The 16,727-nt window shown below is 43.2% G+C and overlaps 1 protein-coding gene across 19 annotated transcripts in view; it reads right to left on the reverse strand.

Annotated features, from left to right (window-relative positions):
* Positions 1 to 16,727, reverse strand: part of PTK2 (protein tyrosine kinase 2) — a 758,583-nt gene that overhangs the window by 342,515 nt on the left and 399,341 nt on the right. For all 19 annotated transcript variants that reach the window (XM_069220826.1, XM_069220825.1, XM_069220824.1 and 16 more), the window contains 2 exons: positions 10,372 to 10,512; positions 9,893 to 9,970 (listed from right to left, as the gene is read on the reverse strand). In XM_069220826.1, coding sequence (XP_069076927.1) covers positions 9,893 to 9,970; positions 10,372 to 10,512 — 219 coding nt within the window. The remainder of the gene's footprint in view (positions 1 to 9,892; positions 9,971 to 10,371; positions 10,513 to 16,727) is intronic.

Raw genomic sequence — 16,727 nt, forward strand, 5'->3', positions numbered from 1 at the left:
AATAGGCTGGTGAGTGGAATTCAGCTTTCAGAGGAGCGAAATAAGTTAAGTGAAGACGAGTCAGTACTTCACTTGAACTTCAAATGGACCATGGGTTTGAAGTTATCACTGGGAACGAGAGCGTACTCTTGTACAGAAGGTGAACTGTGTAGTAGACAGTCATGGCTGCACTTGCTACATGGATTTTTTTTAATAAAGACTTTTTATTGATTTTGCAAGGAGATAAAACAATGGGCATCTAACAGCGGTCGAACCCATTGTCCCAGGCAACACATTATAAATGAAGGTTATACGCCACCTAGGTGTATGCGCTACATGGAATTTTAATGATGGGTGACGATTAATAATACACTGATAATTTGTCCAAGTTCACCTGAAAGTCACAGACACCTAGCCGGATTAATGGGCCTAGCTAGGCTCTAGTAGAAACAGAGAATCGATGGAATGTGGTGAGAACGAATACAGCTTTCAGAGTATTCAATTTAGGTAAAACTGCTCATGTACAAATAATTCAAAATTGCTCGAGAATAGCCTCAGGCACAAATGTCACCCAGGAAAGGGCCCTCCATGTAGAGCCTCATCTAATGTTGGTAGAAGACTGTGTACAGATTCAAAGCAGCAGGGACCCAGATCAAGCCCCGAGACACTCTAGATGATAGTAGTAAATATGCAACTCAGGAGGACTTGGTGATCACTAACTGGTTCCAACCAGAGAGGAAGGAGGAGACCCAGGCCAGAATGGTACCACCAGTGCAGTACAGATTTCCCTGAATGCAGAGCAGTAGTAAGTGTCACCGACCTTTAGCAAAAGCGCCTGTAATTTAAGGCAAAAAGAAAGCTGAAATTAGGAATGAACGTCACAGGCCAAAAAGTTTAGGTTGTTTCAGTTAAAGTACTGTAGTGTTTTATGCAAATAACTTCTGAGCAGTTAAATAACTGGTATTAATACTTTAAAACTGAAATTTCCTCAACTGACAAAGTTTAAGCAGCGTGGAAGGTAAAAACAGAGAGCACAAGATCAGCATAGGTTGGATTTTTAATTTGAACTTTCTGAAATTACCTTAACCAACTGCAAATAAATATAATATGTGCTGCAAACAAACTTTAAAAGGGTCCCATTTTAGCTTATTCCGATGTGCAATCCAGCAAAAGTGAGCAACTTTAGAGGAACTGCAGTTTAGTAATTTTATTGTTAACTAATTACAATTTTACAATAAAGCCAAAAACAGGTCAGGCACTAAGAATTTTTACAAAAACTAAAACAAATTCAGTTGCCTGTTACTTCGATGCTAAATATTTTTTTTTAAATGCAACACTGTTGCGTCCATGAACTTCACATTCCAATTAGACTTTCTGATGTCCTTTGCATTCAAATGATCTCAGTGCTTCTGATAAACTATGGATGCAGCTAAGCAAAAAGCAGTCAATAAGCCTTCTCCACCACTTTGCTAACAATTTAAGACAAAAGCGTAAAGCACAGGATTATGTCTTTCTTTATAAAGAGGCCACTGTTTGGCACTCATTCATAATTTACCCCAATATGACCTAAATTCACATAAATGTATCAACAAAAATTATGCAAAAGCAATGCCTCCTTTCCCTTGCCAATGGCATCCTCATATGATTTGGTCAAATAATTCCAATAGTTATCTTATACACAACCTGATCATTGTTTTCAAATGAAATGTATTAATGTTATTGCTAAATGAAAGCTTCACAAACTTTTTAGCTGGCTTAGAATTTTCAAAATAGGTAGAAGTACTCTATAACACTGATGTACACAGAGTCTTTTAAATAAGTAGTCCACAGAAAGGACGACTCGAAGATCTTGGATATTTCCAGGGATAGTCCAAACTTTAACATTTAATGGGGGTCAGAATGCAACAATAACTGTTGTAGAGAAAAAGTGAAATTAATTTAGAAATCTGTCACTGTAGATTAAATACTAACCTCAAGCTGCTTTAAAAACAAGATTGCAGAAGTCGGTAAATCAATCTGAGAGCAGGAGAGTGAATTAAGTCCAGGCATTTTGAGATCTCGCCATTAGTAAGAGAAGGCATACATGTAGCTGCTGTAATGTTACGGGATGCAAGTTGGTATAAAGCCTGTATATTAAGTGGCGTCCTCCTGTACTCACACCTCAAATATTTATATTTTGTCAAACAATCCAGCATCTGATCACCAATATAAAAGGCAATTTCATCTTGCAATATCTTCTGCTAAATACAAGCACCACAGATTTTTTGGTGTTAACAAATAATTTGTTCTTAACATTCTAGGCTCCGAGGGCAGTTAAAGGCTGTTGCAAACATAGAGCTGTGTGATCCATGATAATAACATAATCAGCAAACTCAAATACTTTCATACAGTTTGTAGCCAGACTGGGAGCATTGGCACTTGCTTTCGGGATCTTAGATACCATGTCAGGTGTGCCAAGGGTGAATAACAGGTGTGAGAAAGCGACCCAGTTTCTGCACGCCATTAGTCAATATCCTGCGTGAATGGTGGGCCACTTTTAGCCAGCTAAATCTGTCCCACGTATTTCAATACAAAGAATGGATAGTCAACAATGAGGGAGGAATACCTCACATTGTGAGTTCAGACCAAATTATGGCTCTTTGCCTTAGTGTAACGTGGCAGCAGTCATGCTCTTGATCAAGGCTAACAAGCAGTGCCCATCTCTGGCATCTAAAGCCTCACTTTCATGCATTTGCATCGTAGACTAGAACTCCTGAATAGTTTCCTCAGCTGTGAAAAGTTTACATTTCTTTTATCAGTCTGAAGGTCAAGTGTGTACTATCACATGGTTTTAATGTATGGGTTCCATCACACAATCTTCATTGGAGTCGTAACACATTTATATTCAATACATCTATGCTTTAGCTTTTATGCACAGTGAGTGCTAGGGATCCCCGTCAGGCAGCTCTGTGATTCACAGATTGTTTTTCTTCTGTTAATAAACATTTTCAGATTAAATCGGCATGAGCACAGATTTCTTTCACAACCTGATCGACTCCATCGAAAGCCAACCAATAATCAAACAGACAAACTACAGTGTTTCTAGTAGCATTATAAATCAACATTGATAGTGCTTAGGTGCTATCTACTTTGGGGTTATTAGTTCTGAACCCCATTTTATGGAGCAGAGTTAAGTTTACTCAACTGGCTTCTTTCACAAGAGGATACAGGCATTCTAATGAGTCTCAACCTCTATCAGGGCGATCACCCTGTAGCTGTGTATAAAACTGTGATTGCTTTTCATGTAAATAGAAAAATAATCCTCTCAGGCAGGGGTTCTTAATTTGAGCTTCAAAGTATGCTATGGAGACATTCACTTGGCCCTTCATTCCAAATTTACCCAACTACATTATCGAGAATCCCATTAGAACTTTAGACACCATCAGTTTTAGAAGTTTTAATTCGTCCTTTACTGTTACAGTTATTATCTAATGTTCTGGAACAAAAATAATCTCAGTTGACAGTATTATCAACATTTAAATATTTATGTGTTCCTCTCAACTTCCCCAGAATGGAGCTTCCTCCAGACCACTGTTTGGACTATTAATGAATGACCAGAATCTCTTAGGGCAGCCATCTTTACAAATATGAAGTTTGGTTTAGAGCTGTCTTTCAAATACTGCCCTTATGCGCCCACAATAATGATTTGTCGTTTTTGCTTAATGTTTTAATCCTAGACTGTGAGACCAGTATGACTGGAGATTTCCTATGTGCCAGAAGTTTTCTATTAAAGTATCTTCTTTGGCATTTAATGCTAGCATTGAACCCTTTTGCTCCTACCTTGACTCTTCTGAAGTTTCACATACAGATAAAGGACAACTTCATTTTTAAGAATGTACTAGATCAAATGTGCCCCCCTGTTGTGACTTTAGGGTTGATCGTTACTCACAGTTTAAAAGCTAAAAAAACAATTTGGTCATTTCCTCAGTAGCTAGCCAAGCTTTACTCGTGCCCTTGCTAAATTTCCAAACTGGATTTGCTTAACTTGATGAATGACAGTAAGCGCCCTATTTTTCTATTTCTTAATACCTCGGAGTGAACCTAAAGGTTGCAGAACGATCACTGTTGTATTCTATGAATGATACCAAACACTGAAAACAGTCAAAGGCTGAGGCTGACACAAATGTACATTCCAACACCATCTTCCTAAAGGAACAATAATATATATGGTTGATAGGAAAACTTAGTCAATTTCCCATTTAAAATTCTTAGACTTAACAAATGGAGAGGTGTTGACTAGCTTATCACCTGTAGGAAGCTGGCCTGGTGTGTGGTGAGTACCTATGGCACTACCACCCTATACCAGGGCCTGGTATCCCCTATTAGTGAGGTGTAGGCAGTGTCTAGGAAGCCAGGCTCTCTAGAGGTAGCTGTGGATGAGCAGCCAAGGCTTATGTAAGAGATATGCAAAGTTCATGCAATACCACTTGTTATCACAGAGCACTTACACACATGAAAGAACCACACAGTGTTAAAAAAAAGGTACTTTATTTTAGTGACAAATACTAAAATACTACATAGGCAATACTCTAGTAGCAGGTGAGTAAACACACTATTACATACACATTAGTTGTCAGGAATGAGCATAGAAAGCAAGAGAAAACTGAGAAATAACAGTAAACAATAGAAACCCTGCAAAGGGGGGGATGGGGGCAAACTGTATACTAAAAAAACATGGAATGCGAAGATCAAGCCCCCACCAGCTAAGTGGAATCTGTAGAGGGGAGCTGGAGGGACTAGGAACCACAAAAGGCAAATACTAGAGTGCCCCCCCCTGCGACCAGGAGAGAAGAGGTAAATACCTGTTTTTCCCAAACCCACAGAGAAACTTTGTGAAAGGACTGTGAAAGACCCAAGCAAGACTGCAAGAAACAGAAGATGGATCCAGACAGAAGAGGACCTGCAAATGAAGGGGACCAAGTCCAGTTCCAGTTGGCGTGTCCAGTTGGGGCAGGAGCCACTACCCACCCTTTTGAAGATGCAGGACAATGCTGACGGTAAAGACCAGGAATCGGCTATGCAGCACAGGAGCAGAAGAAGAGTTCCAGAAGTGAGTCAGTTGATGTCCCACATTGGGAGAAGAGTTGCAGTTTGTAAGTGGAAAAAAAACACCAACAAGCCTTGGCAAAGGTAAGAGTTGCAGAAGAGGATTTGCAGAGCTGCCGGGGACTCAACCCAAGGAGGGGAGTCCCAGGCGTCCCCCAGCAGTCAGGAGAGCAAGAAGTCATGGATGCAGCCTCACAGGCAGCAGGCACAGGCGTTGCAGTGAGACCCACTCAGCACACCTGGAAAGGAGTCCCACGTCGCCAGAGCAGCAGGCAGGAGACCACGCATTGCAGGGAAGAGTACTGGAGGCCGGGGCTACACAGAGCCAGAAGAGTCAACAAGCCTTGGTAGATGCAAGAGTCGCGGCGCACAGGGTACTGTCCTGCAACGAGAGGCAAAGACTCACCTCCTCCAAAGTCAGATAGCTGGTAGAGGGGACCGCTCAGGATCACCACCTGTGTTTCAGGATCCACGCAGAGTTGCAAGAGAGATGACCCATGCAGCCAGTCGTCGTCGGAGTTGGTGCCTGGGGAGTGACTCTTTCACTCCAAGGGAGATTCCTTCTTGCTTCTTGATGCACACTGAAGACTTGCTCCCCTCAGGAGATGCACAGCCGGAGAAATGTTGCAGTTGCTGAAAGGAGCCAGAGAAACAATGTTGCAGAGCAAAGTCGTCATCAGAGCTGCAGATTGTAGGTTCCTGTGAAGACCAGCAGCGGTTCCAGTGGCCAGAAGTCAAAGTAAATGTTGAGGAGGAGTCCTACTGGAATCTTGCATGTCTAATCTAAAGACCCACCCAAGAGGGAGACCCTATATAGCCCTAAAAGGGGGATTGGTCACCCAGCAGGGTGACCACCTATCAGGAGGGGCTGTGACATCACCTGCCTGACCTGGCCACTCAGATGCTCCCAGGGGCCTCTGTCCACCTTGGGTTCAAGGTGGCCTAATCACGTGGCCAACTGGAGGAGCTCTGGGCACCACCCCTGGCGTTGTGATGGACAGGGGAGTGGTAGCTCCCCTTTCCATTGTCCAGTTTAGTGCCAGAGCAGAGACTGTCCCTGAACCGGTGCAGACTGGTTTACGCAAGGAGGGAACCAAATGTGTCCTGCAAAACCTACCAGTGGCTTGGGGAGGCTACCATCTCAAGCCATGTAACACCTATTTCCAAAGGGAGAGGGTGTTGCCTCACTCTCCCAAACGAAAACTTTTGTTCTGCCTTCCTGGGCTTGAGCTGCTCAAGTAGCAGGAGGGCAGAAACCCATCTGTAGGATGGCAGCAGCGCAGGCTGCCCAGGAAAACCCTGCAAACTGGTAGGAGCAAACCTGGGGTCCTCTAAGGAGCCCCCAGAGTGCACTGGATCGTACAACCAATACTGGTAACAGTACAGTGGTATATTTCCAAAATGTAGGTACCAAACATGCCTAGGTTCGGAGTTACCATTATGTAGCTGAACATAGGTGGTGACCTACATCCAGAACACGGCTAAAATGGAGTACCTGCACTCACGAAGTCCAGGAAAATGGAACTGGAGTTCGTGGGGGCACCTCAGCTCATGCAGGGGTGCCCTCACACATAGGTACTATGGCTAGGAGGGCCTGCCATAGGGGTGATTTACAGTGACCTGGTGTAGTGATCAGTAGTGAAAAGGGTGCATGCACCCTTTCATGCAGGTTGAAATGGCAGGCCTTCAGACACTTTGCATGGGATCCCCTGGGTGGCATAATACATGCTGCAGCCCCTGGCGAACCCGTGGTGCCCAGTGCCCTGGGTAAATAGGTACCATAAACTAGGGACATATATGGGGGCACCAGTATGCCAATTGTGGGGGGCACCAGTATGCCCCCCTCCAATTGGTCGACGGACTATAGGGTTACAGCACCGAGGCTTTGGCTTCCCCAGAGAAACAACACCATCCACTCAGGTGTTCTGGTTGATTCCTGGGATCCAGTCCAGGTCAGTGTGCCTTACACACAGTCAAATATCTATTGGCAACCTCTTACGGTGTAGACAAGTCTATCTGCCTTCATACACTGCATCATTTCGCTCACCCACTGATTCAACGAAGGAGGGGGTTGGGGTGCCCATCCCTTGGCAATATCTCCTTTTGCTAGGACAAAACCCAGGGAGCAAAAAAGGAGCGGTTTCCTAAAAAGGTCCACGTCTCCCGAGATGCCCAGTGTGAGAAGGTGGCGGGTGGTGACTTTCCTCCAATATGGATGAATATGTTGACAGTCCCATATTGTATTGAAAAAGGTGCCCTTCCCATCTCCACACTGTAATCATGTAGATGACTGTGCCCTGCCCATCCTGAACAGCATTTTTCTAGGATAATAAACCCTGTGGAGACCCTTCAATTATTTGATTCTTAAGATTGTTTTTATCACTACCTCCCTGCTCCGCATCAGCGTCGGAGACTGTCGGGTCTATTATTTGTGTGTACGATACGTACTGAAGATGGCCCTCAATGTCGTTACCTCCGAGAGTATCCTACTCTCCGCAGGGCTGCAATCTTACAGCTCTACCCAGTCCACTACTGTGTCACACAGTGCTTGTCTAAGTTGTAGGTATCTGTGTCTTGTGATTGGAATGGTGTCTTGTAACTGGAACTCTTCTTGTAGGTCTTGGAAGGATTTTAAACCTTCCCTTCCTGTGAGGTCCCCAAGAGTCAAGCGGTCCCAGGGCTTCATGTTGGCAAGCCGCCCAAGCCACCCACCCATCCACAGAGGGGTTCTCTAGGTCATCCTGCTCTTACAATCCATGAAGACTGATGCTTTATCCCATGCCTCGAGAGAGGCTTTCACTGGACCCACTAGTGCGGATCATTTGAATCCGTCATAAATATAGTGTATGTAGGACTTCTTTTCCATCAGGTGCCTCTCCAATCTAGTAGCTGGGTCATCTCTAGGTGCAGCGCACCATTTATCTACCACTTGCAGTTGAAATGCCCAGTAGTGTGCCCTTAGGTCTGGCAAAGCCAATACCACTGTGGTATACCAAGCTGCACTAAGTGCGGAGAGCAATGAAGGGGCACCCCCATCCCACAAGAGGGTACTCCATCGCCTCCACCCTTATGAAGGATATCCCCCATATGGGCCAAAGGAATTCTGAATTGGGATCATTTTAAAAAGGAGCACGCTACCCATAAGCTAGAGAAGCAGACATCTCCAGCGGTTCACGTCATAGTAGGATCTTTCTGTACACCACCTCCAAATTCTGCTTGATAAGCATTGCAGGCTCATGTGTTATTTGATTTTGAGGGAGCCAAAGCCCTACGCTGAGAACACCACCCCCAAGGGGACCATCACTGTACGGGCCACTCTCCAATTTTGTACAGGATGAATTTATCCCAGTTAATCTTGTAGCCTGCGCAAAGTTCAAAGACCCTGAACATGGACAGGACTGCCTGCAAGGATATCGCTGGCTCCGCCAGATCTAATAATATGTTGTCATCTGCATATAGTGACACTTTTTGGGATTTGTTTGTTACTTCCAGGAAACCTACTATGTCCCCCTGATTCTCAGCCACTTCGCCAGACATAGTGCAAAGAGGAGCGGTTGACAACGGGCACCCCTGCCACGCCCCCCATCCCAAACTGAAATTCCATCAAAATCACCCCAATGACTCTCATCCATGCCACTGAGCGGCTGTGTAGGAGTTGTATTCAGCTACAGTACTTCAGGCTGAAACTTAGTGTACGCAGGACCCAAAAGATATACAACCCGTTAACTGATAGTCTCCAAGGCCTTCTCCGCATCAAGTGCCACCAAGGCCAGGGGGTCCTGTGTGGCGCTCATGTGATCTAGCTAGCAATGGAGTCGCTGCAGGTGCTGTCGGGTAGCTCTCCCTGGCACAAAACCAGCCTCGTCTCTGTGCACCAGTGTGGGGATTACCGGCACCAAGCGGAACAGCAGTACCTTTACCAGGAGTTTGAGTTCCTTGTTTAAAAGGGAGATTGGTCGGTAGGATGCACCCCTACAAGAGTGTCTTTCCCGGCTTGAGAAGAACTACAATACTTGCCTACTGCAGATCCAGGGAGACACTTCCCCTTGACTAAGCTCTGTCAGCATTGCCAGTACGCAAGGCCCTACTATCGAAAATGTAGGTTTATAGAACTCCACTGGTAGGCCACTGGAGCTCTTGCGCATTCTTGGACTTCTCTTTACCTGAGGGTGGCAGATACATATTCACCAAAAACAGGGCACCAATGTCTCCAATCCCTTCATAAGTTAGTTCTACAACCTGAATACATCTACTTTGGACATCAATCAACATCAAAGAGCATTAATGAGCAACTGAGTTGGAAGTATATACACACTCAACCCTCCGTTTGCTCTACCTTTTAGCCTGCCGCACAAGGCATCTCCTGAAAAAAAACACAGTACCCAAGTAAAGGGACCATATTAAAGGCCTGGGTTTCATGGACACTAAATAGCTCATATTTTGTACTAAAAATAGTTGCCTCTTCATCTTTACAAAGTTGAGGTAAAACTGCTACGTTCCAAGAAATTAGAAAGATGCAGTGAGTGGAAAGCACATTCCTGTGTGCAATCATGATACCTGAAACAACTGATGAAGAAGTCAAGCTTTGTGTCTCAGTGCTAGCAAGGTCCAGTCATCAGTCTTACAAGTAGTCAGGACGTACATAAATAAATTTATACAAACACACGTGAGGGGTTACAGTTGAAAACAGAAAAAATTGACATTTTGTAAAGTCACCATCAATGTCAAAAGAAGAATCAAAGTTAACCTGTTAATTGTGTACAGCCTGAAAACACCCAAGAGAAAGTTGAAATAAACTAAAGTGAGTGAGAACCAAACAGGAACTTACATTCGAACCTTTGTCTGTTAGATAACTGATTCCTTCTTCTGGGCCAATGGCCAGCTCGACAGAGATAATCCAACTGGACTATTTATGTACAGGTAAAGATGAAGAACAGGAGACAAAAACATAATCTCTTGTTAGAAGAAGCACATAAACAGTATCTGCTATGCTTTCTTTCTAAGTGTTGAATATTTGAAAATGACCTGCCCGGCAAATAGAAAAACAGAATACTACTCCCTCAACACTTTTCTTTCTTAATGCGATCATTAGCTTAATGACTATTCGTTTTCAGCATCGTCAATAGCATTATTTGTTTCTACTGGTTGGGATTTTTTTAAATTAAAAACATAAGCAGCAATAACCAAAATCTCTTACAAAATGACAACTAAAGACCCCAAACCTCTCACAGAACAACAAAACTGAAAAGCACTGCTTGTCTATCTACATGCTGAAATCTCCTCTGTTGAACAGAGTGCTGCACTTACCCCCAGAGCACATTTGAAGCATTCCTTGTCAAATCTGTAAACCGGGGAAAGGATCTCAAAAAACTTCAATATACTTTCTTCCCGATTAAGGTTGGCAAATTGTCGAAATGTCTGCTGGATTAATTTCCTTAATGTTTTTGCCTACAAAACAACAACAATTAAAAACTATTGAATACCAAGCTAACAGAAAAGGTAAACTCTTTAGTGATATATCAAAATACTCTGGTGGGAGTTACCAAAGCATGGTATATTAATTTCAATGAATGTATTAGTGTTGAGTACCTGACACCCCCACCCACCCACACTAATCAGATGAAAAGCTCACTTGGCTGCCGTGTGAAATACCATAACTCTAAAATGTAAATTCATTACGCAATCAAATAATTATTTTGGGGAAAAATTTGATACAAAATATGCAACACCACATCATTCACAATCAATTTAAAATCGAATATAACAATTTGGGGGAAACAGTTGCAAATTAAGTGGAAACATTCTGTTCATAAAATCTGAACTCTACGCATAATACAAAATAATACATATTATCACTTCTATTTGAAATATAATAAGTCTATGAAAGGATCTAACACACAGCAAACTCTTGGCACTGCTATGTTTTGTATTGCTTTTACTATGTACAACTAATAAAAATGCAGCCCCGAATAAGACTGAAAATTATTATAATAGGTACCTACAATAACAACGTGCATCCATCGATAGTGATATCAATACAGGTAGCACCCTCCAGGGATTCTCACTCTAGTCTACTGCCCTCAAACGGAGGAATTCTAGAAAGCTTTGAGAATAGACACTGAAACAAACAACAGCACCAGTGTCACTGCTTTCCCCAGCAAAAGGATCACCAGCTTTCCCCTCACAGGAAAGGGCCAAGAAAACCTGGAGCCCTGGTAGATGGTCCAGGCTGCTGATCACTCAGGGAAGCATCTTGACTCGTTAAGAAAACGGTTTCTCTTTTACAGTCTTGGAGGAAAACAGCTGCACTGTGAAGGAATTGCTTCAAAATAGTAATAACTCTGGACTCTTACCCTCGTCCAAAAACCCACTCCTGGACTAAAAACACGGCCTGGATCTGCAGTGATAAAAAGCGCCACCTTGTGAACCCCCATCTTCAACCTCTGCTCGTCCAAAATGGGATTTTTAAAAATGTTTCACTCGGCCCCTATTTCCTCCCTCTATGATTAGGCGTTACTCAACATCTCCAAAGTAAATTCGTTAATCTCCGTGCCATATAACAATTAGTTTTGTTTTTAGATTCTTTGCTTGAAAAGGCGGCTGGCCGAAACCTCCAAAATAAACATTTTGTAGATTTATCTACAGAGTACAGGGACGCTGGGAGACGTGCTCTGGGCTGCTGGCCCACTGACATATCTTGCAGGTATTAATAAGTAATCAGTACTTCAGTATGTACAAGCATGAGGTATCAAACACTTCCCTCAGACACAACTCAGTATGTGTGTGTTTATCTATTATGTTGACTCAGAAACCCTCACACCACGATTTTTACATTTCAACCTAATTACACATTTCTTTCGTTAACCAAAGCCATGCCCGAAATTTCCATTTTAAACTTCACTAAGGCGGTCATGGAACTTAACTTGCAGATCTGGCCCAGACTATTGCTGCAGCCCAACCTTTTACCAACCCACATGTGTGTAAATCCCTCTTAAGACAATATGAACTCTCCTCTGCCCACACAATTAGAATTGATGTCACACTTGGCCCAGAGAAGAAGCCGCTCTTCTAAGCTATAAAAAAATAATAATGTGAAACCCGTACTGGACCACAGAGCGAATGATAAAATGGCACCCCAAGCTGTGGGGCTGGGTATTAAGACCCCACTCTTCTTTCCATGGCAAGCACATAGCGAAGAGGAAGGGTAAGGCGCAAGCCTCTGAGTCCCTCTGCTACCGGACGCCCTCGCTCTGCCCGATGATTAAAACACAGGCCACGTAAGGTCAAATCAGTGGTATCACGTAACATACGGTATGATTATGATACACCCGCAAAGTGGAATGGTGCACCCCAATATTAAAGAGCCCAACAATCAAAGTGCGTTGCAATATATTCAGTTCTTTTATTTCATCAACACAGCACCAAAACAGCTAACGCGTTTCGTTCAAATTGTTTGAACTTCTTCAGGGCTGTAAACAATGAATACAAAAATGATTATTTTAAAACAGGTTATGATGACCTAGCGGTGTGGGACATGACACTATGTGCTTCACACATAATGATTCGTATGTAGGCCCCTTTGAAGGGACTTGCAAAGGTGCTATGCAGTGGGACATGTGTGATCAAGATGGCGGACTCACTAAATACGGTGTCTTGGCTGTTGCAGGTGTCCGCAGTGGGGAGAGAATCACCTGTTCACACGTCATGTGGCAAAGTAATCAGCTAACTTAGTCATGAAAAAGCAATATGTATCCATAATAAGAGGTACGTTACAGACTTTCAAGAGATAGGGACGAAATACTATTTTATGAACCCACGTATTATGATGTGGGAGTCCTTGGTTGTAAATCATCTCTGTAATAGAGGGATTAAGGATAGGAGATCTTTCCCAACAACTAGATGCCTTTTGGTTGGGGGTGTGCACTGTGCCTTTCCAATGCTCAGTATTGTTGAATTGCTCATGGCTGGTTAAGAATCGAAAGAGTCAAGGGGGATATGAGTTATCTCTGAATGACCCTATCTAGGGGCATGTTTTTATTATAACGTAGGTGTTGTTTTTAAAGCCATTTTGAGGGTGTAGGTGGGTTGGAGACTGTTGGCTTCTAATGGATGGTTACCTTCAGTATGGTGGCTACAAGTCACAGCAGTAACCCTTGTCGTCACTAAATTTGGTTGGGGATGTTCTACGGGTTAGGATCATATATTGTTTTTAATATGCATATTTTTGTGTTCATTGTTTACAGCCCTGATGAAATTTAGACAAATTGAATGAGACGCGTTGGCTGTTTTGGTGCTGTCTTGATGAAATAAAGGAACTGAATCTATTGCATCATACTTTGCTCGTTGTGCTCTAATATTGAGGTGCACCATTCCACGTGTGTGTGTACTTACTCTCTGCGGATTGCAGAAGCACCAATCAACGGCTGGTGCTGAGAAGAGAGCACCGATTTATCGAACTGTGAAGGAAGCGTGGTTTGTAGTGCAGGAAGCGTGGTTTGTAGTGCAGGAAGCGTGGTTTGTAGTGCCCGTCGTTGTTGGAGTGTTTCTTTTTCTATATGATCATGATACACCATGGAATCAAAAGTTCAGCGGACTCTAATGTAAATCTTTTGAGAGTTTAGTTGAAAAACCTCAAATCAATTAAACTCGCGTTTCTTTGTTTACTTTAATTTCTTTTAAGAAAACACAAGGTCGCATCAAAGCAGAACCCCTGATTTTAATGGGATAATATATTAATTGACTCATGATTTATAGCTGGTTCTTATTCATTAGTGGCTGCACTAATGAGCTATAATACAGCGTGCATTCAAAGGCTAAGGTCTCCTGCTGGTGGTGGCAGGACCATAACGAAGATACAACGGACTGCGGTTGTTAAAATGTAAACCCAGAAGATTTGTAGAGACTAAATGACTACCCGCGTGTACTTTACTATTCAGTGGCTCTTCAAAAGACCCTCTTTATTCAGCAGAACTAAAAAAAAAATTTTTTAATAAGTGGCAAGGATGCATATTTTTTTCAGTCAGTACACTAAATAGAAATGCAAGTTGAAATACTAATAGATAAGTGATAAAGGGTTAATCTAGAACCCACGGTCTAAATTGTCAATTAGGGCCACGTGTCGGTCTTTCATGTGACTAACTTAATTTGGCTATTTATATAAACCCACGTGTTGCACAGGCCAGCGGTGACACTGTGAGAGCTATCTAGCAATATAACCTGACCTAACTGAAGGCAACTGCTACTGCTTGGAAGAAATACAGCTCTACCTTGAAAATCATCGAAAGTAAAGGGTTCATCAAGTAAATAATGTATCGATCGGTTTCAAAACCCAAGAAGACATCAAACAAAACCACACTCTAGAAATCCTACAACTAGTGCATGCTGGGGATGCAGGAATGGCTAAATGAAGCTTTTGGTTATGGCTTCCAAAGGAAGTGTTTAGCGGGAACAAGCCGGTCACACTCTCCTGAAAGCAGAGCAGATTATTTGGGGGCCTTAGGAGAGCATACAACATAAAATTACACACCAACAAAATGAGAGTAAGATGACAGTATTCGCATCAGGGTGCTAAGTGACATAATTGACAACTCGATTGTCACTCGTTGTCTAATCGATGTCACTCAGAATTCATCTGGGAATAACAACCCAGTTATTTTCCGTTATCCATCTATAATTATATATCAATAGTTTCAGTTGGAAGCCTCTACGGTGAATTTTAGACACTCAATCTTGCTATTCATTGCAAAAACCTAACAGTAGGAAACAAAAACTGTTGTCCACTGCTGCCAAGTCAATAAAGGAATTTTGGGCTGTTTTCCCGGAGCCCTCTCAGAAGCTGTGAGCAGAGCACTGTCTCCAAAACAGCTCCGGGAGAGGAAAGCAAGTAGAGAGAGGGAGACAAAGCACAGAGGGATGCGATGTGATACGTGTAGAGCACACTATCACCTGACAGCATATCCTGGCAGTGAGCGGGTGTGAGTCCAGCCATGCCTTTGGCCTAATGCGACTACTCGAAAAGCAGAATTCAAGACATGAGGTGGAGACTCCTATATGTAGCAGCAGGCAGTTCTACACTTTAGGAGCAATGTAGGAGAAGGCTTGGCCACAGCATCTGCTTTTCAATACACGTGAGGTGTGCAAGTAGGAAACCGTATGAGCAGAGGTGTCTGCAAGGTTTGTGAAAGCAAATGAGATTGTTGAGGTATGGCCTGTGTTATGCAGTGCCTTGAAAGTATGGGTGAGGAGTCTGAATTGGGCTTGTTTGGTGTGAGGAACCAGTGGAGCTCCTTCAGGTGTGGTATGATTCACATGGGAGGTTAAGAGTGATTCTGGCCGCTGGGATCTTAATGGTCTGCAGCCTATGGTGAGGTTTATGTTGTTCCCAGCATAGAGGGTGTTTCCATAAACCACCTTGCTTGTGCAGAGGGCAGGTATGAGTTTTCCAGGTGTTGAGTGGGAGCCATATGAAAATCTTCCTCAGCCTTTTCAGAGTATGGAAGCATGCAGCAGCAAAGGTGTGGATTTAGGCGAATATGCAGAGTTTGCTGTGGTGGTGATGATCCTGAGGTTTCTTGCATGGGTGGTAAGGGCGGGTGTCAGTCCGAGCTCTGCTGGCCATCAACCGGAATCACACGGTGATGTGCTCTGTCAGACAACCACAATTTTGGTCTTGTCAGTGTTCGGCTTCAGATAGCTAGTCTTCATCCAGTGGGCGATTTTAGTCATGTAGGCATTGAACTCAATTCAGGTACTGGGCATCTTGTCTGTGAGGGAGAGAATTAGTTGTGTATCGTCAGCATAGGAGAGGACGATGTTGTGAGAGTGGATGATGCTGGCTAGAGGGATCATGTATGCGTTGAAGAGGGTTGGGTTCAGGGAGGATCCTTGCGTAACTCCACAGATTAGGTCAAGTGTGTGCAAGGTGAATGGATCTAGGCTGACTGCACCTTTCCACCAGGAAGGAGCATATCCATGGGAGTGTGTGCCCTTAGATTACAATGTTGTGTAGGCACTGGATGAGAATGGGTGGGAGACTTTGTCAAACACTCCAGAAACGTCCAGAAGGATGACAGGTGCCATGTCTCCTTCACCTTGAGTAACATGGAGGTTATTTCAGAAATAAAACCATAACACATGAGATGAACAGAATCCCCATTTTACAGTCCCCATCTATTTTAACAGTTGTTCTACTAAGCTGGTTCGATTTTTTTTAATTTTTAAGGAATGCTTACAAGTCATCAAATGGCTCCCCCTGGACACCAGCCATACTGTTCTTCAAGACAGCACTGCATTATGTATTTTCATGCTACAGTTTAGCTGGAGTCGCTCATTGTATGAGATCAGTGAACATCTGGCACAAACAGAAAATTAGTGCTAAGGGCTCACAGTCAAAAAGTGAGACATGGTAGTCCTTTACATGCCTCATATCCCCTTACCCACAGAGCACCACAATAGCATCATATGGCGGGGAGGGAGAAGAGGAGAGTTATACGGCACATACAATCAGGTATTTCATTTGCTTTTGGTTTACTTATTGGTGCTCGGAATAAGTGGTGTAATTGGGAGATTGATTTTGGTGGAACTAGAAATATGGGCTTGACACGTGAAAAATAAATCAATAAAAGAAAAAATATAGTGGGGCTTGTAATCGGGGAGAAAAGGTG

This window comes from Pleurodeles waltl, chromosome 2_2, assembly GCF_031143425.1.
Source record: "Pleurodeles waltl isolate 20211129_DDA chromosome 2_2, aPleWal1.hap1.20221129, whole genome shotgun sequence".
Taxonomy (NCBI): domain Eukaryota; kingdom Metazoa; phylum Chordata; class Amphibia; order Caudata; family Salamandridae; genus Pleurodeles; species Pleurodeles waltl.